The 12,141-nt window shown below is 42.7% G+C and overlaps 1 protein-coding gene across 6 annotated transcripts in view; it reads right to left on the bottom strand.

Moving 5' to 3' along the window:
• Window positions 1-12,141, bottom strand: part of git1 (G protein-coupled receptor kinase interacting ArfGAP 1) — a 216,182-nt gene that overhangs the window by 121,707 nt on the left and 82,334 nt on the right. For 5 of the 6 annotated variants that reach the window (XM_068010450.1, XM_068010453.1, XM_068010455.1 and 2 more), the window contains exon 2: window positions 7,873-8,006. The exons of the other annotated variant lie outside the window; for it this stretch is intronic. In XM_068010450.1, coding sequence (XP_067866551.1) covers window positions 7,873-8,006 — 134 coding nt within the window. The remainder of the gene's footprint in view (window positions 1-7,872; window positions 8,007-12,141) is intronic. 6 annotated transcript variants of the gene reach the window in all.

The following is a 12,141-nucleotide window of genomic DNA, read 5'->3' as shown; positions in this document are numbered from 1 at the left end:
AATTAGGGATGGGCAATAAATGCTGGCCTGGCCAGTGACGCCTACATCCCATGAACGAATAAAAAAAAAAATACAATCTTGGTCTTGCCATTATGGGAGGTTGTTTGGTTCTTAAAAGAAATTTTATATTGCTGCAAATATCACCCAAAGTAGCTTGCTCAGCAAGAGACCTGTAACCTCTGAGCATTCTCACCTAGTTTTCATTTACCACTGTCCTAATGATCGCTACTGGACTACTGAAGAACCAATAAGAACATCTTCATATTGTACATCTTTGGTCTATATGCTCAAAACCCTTAAAAAGTTAAATCCTAGATTTTGTCAGAATGGAATATACTTTTTTTATTTTCATTGTATTTTCATCTGCACTGGTACACAGTGTCCTTGTTGCCAAGGCAAATCATTAACATAAAGACACCTTTAATGAACGCAAGCAACAGAATTAATCTGCACCGTCAAGATAGGATAATCACAGAAACATCTCAGCTAATGATTTACTTGGTTTAATTTGGCTTCCTTATACTCAGTTGGATTCAATTCTTTTTCCACCCTAACCCTTACAATATTTCTTTCATTAATGTTCCTGTGCTTTTAGTGAGCTTTAAAGTAGGGTGGGAGATAGCAAGATGAAGTGGATTGGAGAGCACACAGGAGAGGATGGTAGAGTTAACAGAAAAAATGGGCTTTGATAGTGGAGAAAACAAATAGTAATGCAATGACACAATGTAAGGTGCATGTAGAGAGATCATCAGATAGGAAGATATAGATTTGGACTTTGAAAGTGATTCACTGGGACGTTGTCAGGCCAGTGGAGCTTGGCAAGTATGAAAGGTGATGGGTGTGCAGGAAAGAAGCTGGGTGCATTTTTCTAAATCTTTGAGAAGGATCGAGGCAACTGAAGAATGTTGAAAAATTAATCCTCCAGCATTAATTATGGTCAGACTATGATGCTTTATACAACAGGAGAATTTTTAAACAAAGGTAACACAATAGTAATTAGGATTGGAAATCCTTCAGATTTTTATTCCTCGATCCCCAGCTGACCTACAAACTCAGGTAGAACAGTGGTCAAAATTCCAACCTTTTTATTCTGTATTGTTGAGTACCAAACTACAGACAGCATTTATCACATGCTGTCCTGGGATTGCTGCAGTGTTCCAGTGAACATCAACACAAGCTCGAGGAACAGCATCTCATCTACCGATTAGGCACACTACAGCCTGCCGGACTGAACATTGAGTTCAATAATTTCAGAGCATGACGGGCCCCCCATTCTACTTACATTTTTAGTTGTTTTTTCTTTTTCCTTCTTTTTTTCATTTTTACATTTTTTACAACCTTTTTTTTGCATTTATTTCATTTCATCTTAGTTTGTTCAGTTTGCTTACCCACTGTTTTTTTTCAAGTTTGCACTTGCTGCTGTTCAATATTCATAGAACATAGAACAGTACAGCACAGTACAGGCCCTTCGGCCCACGATGTTGTGCCGAACCTTTAACCTACTCTAAGATCAAACTAACTACCTACCCTTCATTCTACTATCATCCATGTACCTATCCAAGAGTCGCTTAAATGCCCCTAATATATCTGCTTCTACTACCACCGCTGGCAGCGCATTCCACGCACCCACCACTCTCTGTGTAAAGTACCTACCATGACATCTGCCCGAAACCTTCCTCCAATCACCTTAAAATTATGCCCCCTGGTGATAGCCCTTTCCACCCTGGGAAAAAGTCTCTGGCTGTCCACTCTATCTATGCCTCTCATCATCTTGTACCCCTCTATCAAGTCACCTCTCATCCTTCTTCGCTCCAATGAGAAAAGCCCTAGCTCCCTCAACCTTTCTTCGTAAGACATGCCCTCCAGTCCAGGCAGCATCCTGGTAAATCTCCTCTGCACCCTCTCTAAAGCTTCCACATCCTTCCTATGAGGCGACCAGAACTGAACACAATATTCCAAGTGTGGTCTAACCAGGGCCTTATAGAGCTGCAGCATAACCTCGCGGCTCTTAAACTCAATCCCCGTTAATGAAAGCCAACACACGATACACCTTCTCAACAACCCTATCAACTTGGGTGGCAACTTTGAGCGATCTATGGACATGGACCCCAAGATCCCTCTGTTCCTCCACACTACCAAGAATCCTGGCTTTAAGCCTGTATTCCACATTCAAATTCGACCTTCCAAAATGAATCACTTCACACTTTTCCAGGTTGAACTCCATCTGCCACTTCTCAGCCCAGCTCTGCATCCTGTCAATGTCCCGTTGCAACCTACAACAGCCTTCCACACTATCCACAACTCCAGCAACCTTCGTGTCATCGGCAAACTTGCTAACCCAGCCTTCCACTTTCTCATCCAAGTCATTTATAAAAATCACAAAGAGCAGAGGTCCCAGAACAGATCCTTGTGGAACACCACTGGTCACCGAGCTCCGTGCTGAATACTTTCCATCTACTACCACCCTCTGTCTTCTATGGGCCAGCCAATATTGTATCCAGACAGCCAACTTTCCCTGAATCCCATGCCTCCTTACTTTCTGAATGAGCCTACCATGGGGTAGTCCATTAACACCTATTCTGTACTAATGCTTTGTCTTTCAACATACCATTAACATATTGTTTGCCTTTGCTCCATGACCGTTTGGTCAGCCTTGTGGCCTTGTCCAATCTACACCTTCTCCTTTGTTATCTCTTGCCCCACCCCCACCTTACTTGCTTATAACCTGTGACATTTTTAATATTTGTCAGTTCCGAAGAAGGGTCACTGACCCGAAACGTTAACTCTGCTTCTCTTTACACAGATGCTGCCAGACCTGCTGAGTGGTTCCAGCATTTCTTGTTTTTATTTCAGATTTCCAGCATCCGCAGTATTTTGCTTTTATTATACAGACAGCATTTACCCACCAAGCAATCAATCAGTGTAGCCAAACATACTGGTACTGGGCTCCAGAATTGCAATGGAGGACTATTGGTTATTTTATTGCACGTCAGTTGTAGCAGGTAATTTTAATTTTGCATGACTACGCCCACTACAAATCAATTCTTGGTTCAAGAGCAGTGCTTCCACAGACCTTCTGCCATCCGTTCCTCCGCTCTCTGCAATCCTAGGACAGTGACTGCATTACAAAAATATTCCAGGAATAACCACTAGATTCGGTACCAGAGGGCCCCGGGCACCTCCGGAACCTTATCCCAGAATAAGCCAACTCCTTGGAAGAAAAATAAAACGAATGAAATGATCACCAGCTGTGTACCTTGCCTGCACCTGCCCCTGCGACATTGCATTACTATTTGTCCTTTGCTTTAGCAGAGGCTATTCCTTCTATCAGCAAACCCCTCCTCATTCTCTCCCAAACTACTTCACCATTGGTGCCTCCTTTCCCTCTCTTAAAGCTTCCTATAATCCTTCAACATACTTCTATAAGTCATACTCAAGAATTAAGGACTGCCTCTTTGTATGTTTAACCACTTTTAGACAGTTAACACTTTGACTTACAATAAACCTGATCACCATCACAGAAGATGAATGATGGAGAAAGCTACCCCCTTTGATATTTCAAGCAGCAACCCAGTAGGCACAAAAAGCAAATTAGTCAAAAAGCAGCATCTACCCTAGGAAAATAACTCTCAAGTCCTTATTTGAAAACAGGAGAATGAAATTTTTACTCTAAAAATGCCTGACAGATGGATGGGTTCTTCATCAGCATTCAATTCACTTGTTGTTTTCCTCCCACTGGTATTGCAGGATGCTAATTCTAAGGCACAACAAAACTATGAGGTAAACTCATAACACAATAAGCACCAGATTATTCTTTCAAAGACTAGTTACTTGTAAAATTTCTCTCAAGGTGGAGGAAGATACAAATTCCAGCAACTACATCTACTAAAAAAAACTATTCAGATTTAAATGAGGAAAAGATTGCTAAATAGAGAGTTTACAATTCAAACTTGTTCTATAGTCAACAACAGCATCCATTATTGCTTTATAAAATTACTTGCATCACAATATTCACAGAATCACAATTGTTTCAGCGCAGGAGGCTATTCCGCCATCACATCCACACTGGCTCTCTGAAAGAGCAACTCCCTCAGTTCCATTCCCCTGTCTTCTCCCCATAACCCTGCACATTCTTCCTTTTCATATAACTGACTAATTCCCTTTTGAATGCTTCAATTGAACCTGCCTCCACCACATTCGAGACCTTAACCACTTGCTGCGTGAAATTCGTGCGACACAATGGCCAGGCAATGACCATCTTTAACTAGAGAAAATCTAACCATCTCCCCTTGATATTCAATGACATTACCATCGCTGAATCCCCCATCAACATGCTGTGGGTTACTATTGACCAGTAACTTAACTGGACCAGCCACAATGATTACGGTTACAAGAGCAAGTCAGAGGCTGGGATGTCTGCGGCAAGTAACTCACTTCCTGACTCCCAATAACAAAGTACAAGTTAGGAATGTGATGGAATATTCTCAGCTTCCCTGTTTGAGTGCAATTCCAACAACAGTCAAGAAGCTGAACACCATCCAGGCCAAAAGCCCATCTGACTGGTACCCCATACACCACCTTAAAAATTTACTCCTTCCACCAACGGCTCACCATGGCAACCGTGTGTACCATCTACAAGATGCTCTGCAGCAACTTTTCAAGGCTTCTCCGATAGCACCTTCCAAACCTCTACCACCTAGAAGAATAAAAGCAGCAGGTGCACGGAAACATCACCACCTGCAAGTTGCCCTCCAAATCACACATCATTCTGACATGGAAATACATTACCATTCCTTCACAATTGCTGGGTCAAATCATAGAAATCCTTCCGTAACAGCACAGTGTGTATATCTACACCATAAGGACTACAGCAGTTCAAGGTGGCAACTCATCACCACTTTTGCTTGGACAATTAGGGACGGGCAATTAATGCTGGCTTTGCCAGTGATACCTATATCCCATGAATGAGTAAAATATATTGACTAGACCAAGGAAGTAAATTACAATTAAGAGCAATATTGGTAATAACTGTTGATTTATAAACATGCTGCAACCCAGAGAGGCAAGATAGGAACTTGTACTTGCAAATTCACATCTCTAATCAATCACTGGACTGAAGGGGAAGAGGAGAGACTTGGGGATTCAAGATAAATTATTCATTCAAAACCATAAACCAAGTTTAGAACTGACCACTGGGCTCTCAATGATCAACAAAAGAACAAATCTAATTAGAACAAAAATTAAACACAGAATACCATTTACACTACATAAAAACATTCAAGTGGTCTTACAGGAAGACAAGACGCATAATGAAATGATCCTGATTAAGGTCATACACGCAAGAGAGCAAGTGCTGCAGAACCTCAGAAGCCTAATCAGGTTGACTGAAAATGTAATTCGAATACTCCAGGAACAGGCTCCTACAGAATGAACAAGCCTTCATGCAAAAGATCAATGCCATTAAACATCATTGAAGTGCATCACCAACCTTTCACCAAATGAGTGTTAGCATCTTTTCCTGCTCTCATGGAACTAAATAGTTGGGGTTCAACCACCATTACATCTGGCTAATTATCAATAACCTCTGTAGCAGCAAACATGCTGAAGTGTTAATAATATAATAGCATACAGAGCTTGCAACTCAAAATACCGTAATAAAAATCCAGCTTCCCATCAGCAGAGCAGATGATGTGCATGCTACCAGGTCATTTCCAAGATCATTGTGCCTTTTTCAATATTTATTTTACTGGCTTCAACCAACTTTTTATTCCATTACTATGCACAACACATTCACAGATCAGGTAGCTATTTCATACAAAAAAAGTTCTCAAAAACAATCTCCAGAAAAAAGGTCCTTTTTAAATCTGCCAAAAAAAAACACTACAACCCTCCGAGAATGCCCTCTCGAGCATTCCTGATTTTAATTGCTCGACCATTGGAGGACATGCCTTCAGCTGCCTCAGCTCTAAACTCTGGAATTCCCTCCCTAAACGTCTCTGCCTCTTTTTCCTCCTTTAAGATGCTCCTTAAAACCTACCTCTGACTAAGCTTTTGGTCATCTCCCCTAATACGGTTTGGTGTAAAGGCCTGCTACCCGACCCAAACCAGACAGGACCCGAATACGTGTGGGGGTCGGGTCGCACTTCCGGGTTCGGCATTCGGGCTCAGGTCGGGTCAGATCAGACATGCTCCGTCACCACCTCAGGTAAGAGACTTCAATGTTAATTTACTTTTTGGACTTTAAAGGTGGTTTTGCTACAGTTATTTTAAGCTTGTGCAGGTAAGGAACAAAGTGAAAAACGGAAGGCAAGTTAACTGATGGTCGGGTTGGGCACGGGACAGAATGGAAGGACTCGGATCGGGTTTGGATGGGGTCTGTCGGGCTCGGGTTGGGTCTCATTTGCAGACCCGAGCAGGCCTTTAGTTTGTTGTCATATTTTATTTTGTAATGACTGCGAAGTGGCTTGGGATAGTTTATTAAAGGTTCTATATAAATACAAGTTATTTCACTATGTTCTTAAAATACAACTGCCGTACTACAGAACAGAATGGGAAAGTTTAGCATGGCAGGGAATGTGTTAGTTATTAGATATACATTTTCTACAGATTTTTTAAAAACTCTTCCTGCTTGTAAAGGAAATGAATGGGTGTGTTCCTGAAGCATCTCTTGCAATGCAGCACAGAGCTTTGGGATAACCAGCCTCACTTGATGTGCAGGAAATGCAAAGATATTCTGTAGTCTCAGTAACTCCAGTGCGAATGAGTGGGAAGATGAAATTTACCTCTATCTAGATTTAATCACATGAAGCAACATAGTAATAAGAACTTTTGAGAACTGTGGTGCAAAGCATCTTCTAAAAAAAAAACTCAAAGGATGTTATAGTTGGAATTTTCTCCAGTACATATAGTATTATACATTAGAGTTTACTATAGGAATATAGTAGTTTCCTCATATTTTCAATTGGTTACAATGTTACTAGATCTGCTCTGGCTTCAACGTGCACTAGGAATTGAGTAAAGCAACAGTTAAAAGTCTTGTGGATTACATGAAAGGAAGGGGGAAAATACTGAAGCAGGAAAATCACAGCAGCAGCCATATTGCTGTGGCAGCCCTCAAATGTTGCCCAAGGGGACATTCTTCACACATGCACCTAGAAAACGGTGCCTAGTGGCTGGTGGGCATGACTGAGATTTAGCCCATTGAATTTCCCCAGCTACAGTTTCATTTTTATTTACTATGGGGGAGAAGATTTTCCAACTCTTATTTCCAAGTTACTTGTTTTCCTGGATAGAGGGTGGTTAACCTAGTATTCAAACATTCCCAAGTTCATATTTAACTAGAAATTAGACATTTTCCTTTTGTCCACAATATTCACATTTATAAACATTATATACAGGGAAAAAATTACAATTTGAAATGCATCTTTTAGAAAAAACCTGAGCCCTGAATATGTAATAGCTGCAATTTTGTGTAGTTCCAACAGTTCTTTATATACTACAGAAAACCATAAAAATGTGCTGTCTTTAAACAAGGGATTTGCAATGGGCAGTACCCGGCCATTGCTTGGTGAATGCTGTTGTAACACTGGTAAAGGGAAATCATCAGCATTAACTTTTGTCCTACCACTCAGATGCTGGCATACCAAAGTGATAGATAACATAAGATTTAGTTCTTTTTATAAATCTACAGATATTTGAAAGGTAAGAGTTAAACATTTTAGCTTTCACAATCATAAACTCATGTGATGCTTTAATCCCAACAGAAGTTAAAAGTAGGTTAGTTCAAGGAAGTACACCCTTTGAAACTAACTTTACAATCCCAGAAGTGAGTATGTATAGCTGTGACAACTCCTACATTCACACATTACTCACATGTAACAGAGTTGGAGACCATGAGCTGTGCCGGAGATGTTTCACCATCGAAATGTGTCTACCAAGGCTTCGATGAACACTGCAACATTCATCACAAACTAGCACTCCACGGTTAATCGATGCCCAACCAGGATCTGCACAGATTACAATATGCAATTAGTGAATATATACTATTTCAATTAAGGAATGACAGTTTTTAATGACAAGGTAAATGTAAAGGTTTAATCCTCGTTCAGCGAGTGAAACAAACAGGTTTACAGGAAGAGCGACTTACAGGATTACATGCATGCTAAAAATTAGAAGCAGCATGCTATAGAAAGAGCTAAGTGGCCGCACAATCAATGGATCAGATCAAAGCTCTACAGACCTGCCACACTCTGTCATGAGTGGTGGTGGACAACTGAACTAATTGAGGAGGCTCTGCGAATATCGCCAGCCAAATTGATGGCAGAGCCCAGCACGTCAGTGCAAAAGACGAGGCAGAATCTTTTGCAAACATATTCAGTCAGAAATGTTGAGTGGATGATCTATCTCGGCCTAGTCCTGAAGTCCCCGCCATCACAGAAGTGAGAATTCAGCCAATTTGATTCACTCCATGTAATGTCAAGAAACGGCTGGTTACATTGGATACAGCAAAGGATTTTTTTTTTTCATTCTTGGGATGTATGCATTACTGGCTAGGCCAGCATTTATTGCCCATCCCTAATTGCCCTCGAAATGGTGGTGGTGAGGCACCTTCTTGAACCGCCGCAGTCCATGTGCTGTAGGTGCACCCACAGTTCTGTTAGGGAGGGAGATCCAGGCCTTTGTCCCAACGACAGAAGCAAGTCAGAATGGTGTGCGACTTGGAGAGGAGTTTGCAGGTGGTGATCTTCTCATAAGTTTGCTGCCCTTGTCCTTCTAGGTGGTATAGGTCGTGGGTTTGGAAGGTGCTGTTGAAGGAGCCTTAGCAAGTTGCTGCAGAGCATCTTGTAGATGGTACATACTTTGCACCGGTGATGGAGGGAGTGAATCTTTAAGGGGGTGGATGGGTGTCCATCAAGCAGGTTGCTGTGTCTTGGATGGTGTCCAGCTTTGAGTGTTGTTGAACCTGCACTCATCCAGGCAAGTGGAGAGTATTCCATCACACTTCTGATTTTTACTTTGTAGTTAGTGGACAAGATTTGGGAAATCAGGCGAGTTACTCGCTGCAGGATTCTCAGCATCTGACCTTATAATCACAGTATTTATATGGCTGGTCCAGTTAAGTTTCTAATCAATGGTAGTCCCAGGATGTTGGTGGTGGGGATTCAGCAATGGTAATGCCGTTGAATATCAAGGGGAGATGGTTAGATTCTCTCTTGTTGGAGATAACACTTGTGTGGCGCAAGTATCACTTATCAGCCCAAGCCTGAATGCCATCCAGGTCTTGCTGCATGCTGATACGGACTGCTTCAGTAGCTGAGAAGTCGCGAATGGTACTGAACACTCTGCAATCACACATGAACATCCCTACTTCTGACCTTTATGTTCGAGGGTAGGACACTACTGAAGAACGCTACAGCAATGTCCTGGGGCTGAGATGATTGACCTCCAATAAACACGAACATCTTCCTTTGTGCTAGGTATGACCCCAACCAGTGGAGAGTTTTCCCCAATTCCCATTGTCTTCAATTTTGCAAGGGCTCCTTAATGCTACACTTGGTCAAATGCTGCCTTGATGTCAAGGGCAATCAGTCTCACTTCACTTTTGGAATTCAACTCTTTTGTCCATGCTTGGACCAAGGCTGTAATGAGGTCTGGAACTAAGTGGTCCTGGTGGAACCCAAAAGGAGCATTGGTGAGCAGGTTAATGCTGAGTAAGTGCCGCTTGGTAGCATTGCTGGCGATACCTTCCAACACTTTATTAATGATTGAGAGTAGACTGATGGGGCAGTAATTGGCCGGATTGGACTTGCCCTGCTTTTTGTAGACAGGACATATCTGTGCAATTATCCACATTGTCAGGTAGACGCCAGAGTTGTAGCTACAGCAGCTTGACTAAGGGCATGGCTAGTTCTGGAGCACAAGTCTTCAGTACTACAGCAAGATGTTGTCAGGGCCCACAGTCCTTGCTGTATTCAGTGCCTTCAGTCGTTTCTTGATGTCAGGCGGAGTGAACTGAACTATCTGAAGACTGGCATCTATGATGGTGGGGACCTCACGCTGAAGATGGTTGCAACTGCTTCAGTCTCGTCTTTTGCACTAATGCGCTGGGCTCTGTTAATTATATGCAGGTGAAGGGCATTAATTGGTGTTTCACGTCACTTCAACAGATATACAGAGACACTCAGTGAAACTGGGGGAATGGTTAAGTTAGGAGGTGTATGCTTGTAATGTTTCAATCTGTAAATAAATGTTAGACTGAGTAAAGATTGGCTCCAGTACTATACTTCACCAACTCACTCCCTGGAGTTTAACAGGCTCCACCTTCATTGAGGATGGGGATGTTCATGAAGCCTCCTCCTCTGGTCAGTTGTTATCTGTCCACCACATTCACAACTGAATGCAGCAGCTTTGATCTGATCCATTGGTTAGGAGATCGCTTAGCTCGGTCTACAGCACGCTGTTTCCGCTGATGAGCATGCATATAGTCCTATGTTGTAGCTTCACCAGGTAGGCAACTCATTTTTAGTTATGCCTGGTGTTGCTCCTGGCATGCTCTCTGGACACTCCTCACTGAACCAGGGTTAGTCTCCTGGCTTGACAGTAATAGTAGAGTGAGGGCTATGTCGCACCATGAGGTTACCGATTATGGTCGAATACAATTCTGCTGATGTTCCAGAGTGCCTCATCGATGGCCAGTTTTGAGCTGCTAGATCTGTTCAGAGTCCAACCCATTTAACCAGATAGTAGTGCCACACAACATGGAGGGTATCCTCACTCTGAAGATGGGACTTTGTTTCCACAAGGGCTGTGCAGTGGTCACTCCTACCAATACTGTCGTGGACAGATGCATCTTCGACAGGTAGACTGGTGAGAACAAGGACAAGTAGATTTTTCCTTCTTGCTGATTTTCTCACCACTTGCCACAGACCCAGTCTCGGCCAGATTGGTCAGTAGTGCTGCTTCCGGGAAGCCACTCTTGGTGATAGACATTGAAGTTCCCCACCCAGAGTACATTCTCTGCCCATGCTACTCTCAGAGCTTCTTTGAAGCGATGTTCGACATGGAGGAGCACTGATTCATCAGCTGAGGGAGGGCAACTAGTGGTAATCAGCAGGAGGTTTCCTTTCCTGTTTGGCCTGATAAGACTTCATGGGGTCCAGAGTCAATGCTGAGGACTCCCAGGCCACTCCCTCCTGACTGTATACCACTATGCCGTTGCCACGTCTCGTGGGACATGACATCGCCAAGGATGGTGATGGAGGAGTGTGGGACATTGACTGTAAGGTATGATTTGGTGAGTATGACTATGTCTGGCTGTTGCTTGAAAGGTTTGTGAACAGTTCTCCCAATTTTGGCACAAGTCCCCATGAAGAGGCCCCATATGGTTCCTGACAATATCCGGCTACAGTGCTATTCCAATACAGCTACAAACACTGGCATCTACACAACAAAGTGGAAATTGCCCAGCTATGTCCTATCCAAAAAAAGCAGGACAAATCCAATCCAGCCAATTATCACTCCATCAGTCTACTCTCAATCAGCAGCAAATGATGAAAGGTGCTGTTGACAGTGCTATAATGTTTACTCACCAATGCTCAGTTTGTGTTCCATCATGACCAATCGGCTCCAGCCCTCAAAGCAGCCCTGATCCAAATGTGGACAAAAGTGCTTAATTCCAGTGATGTGGCATAATATCCTTCACATCAAAGCAGCATTTGACTTGAAGTCAATGGGAATCAGGGGTGAAACACTTCACTGGCTGGATTAATACCTATCCAAAGGAAGATAGCTGTAGTTGTTGAAGACAACTCATCTCAACCCCAGAACATCTCTGCAGAGGTTCCTCATGGCAGTGACCCAGGCCCAACCATCCTCAGTTGCTTCAATAATGTCAGAAGTAGGATGATTGCTTAGTGTTCAATTTCATGTGCAACTCTTCAGATACAGAAGCAGCCCATGCCCCCCAAAAAGCAAGACCTAGACACCATTTCAGGCTTGAACTGATATTTGTGCCATGCAAGTGCCAGGCAATGACCATCTCCAAGAGGAGAATCTAACCACTTCCCCATGACATTCAATGGCATTACCATCACTGAATTCCCCATCAACATCCTGGGCATTGATTAGAAACTTAACTGGACC

This window comes from Heterodontus francisci, chromosome 30 (assembly GCF_036365525.1).
Source record: "Heterodontus francisci isolate sHetFra1 chromosome 30, sHetFra1.hap1, whole genome shotgun sequence".
NCBI lineage: Eukaryota > Metazoa > Chordata > Chondrichthyes > Heterodontiformes > Heterodontidae > Heterodontus > Heterodontus francisci.
The sequence above is the reverse complement of the archived record's forward strand: the minus strand, read 5'-3'. Positions and strand labels throughout refer to the sequence as shown.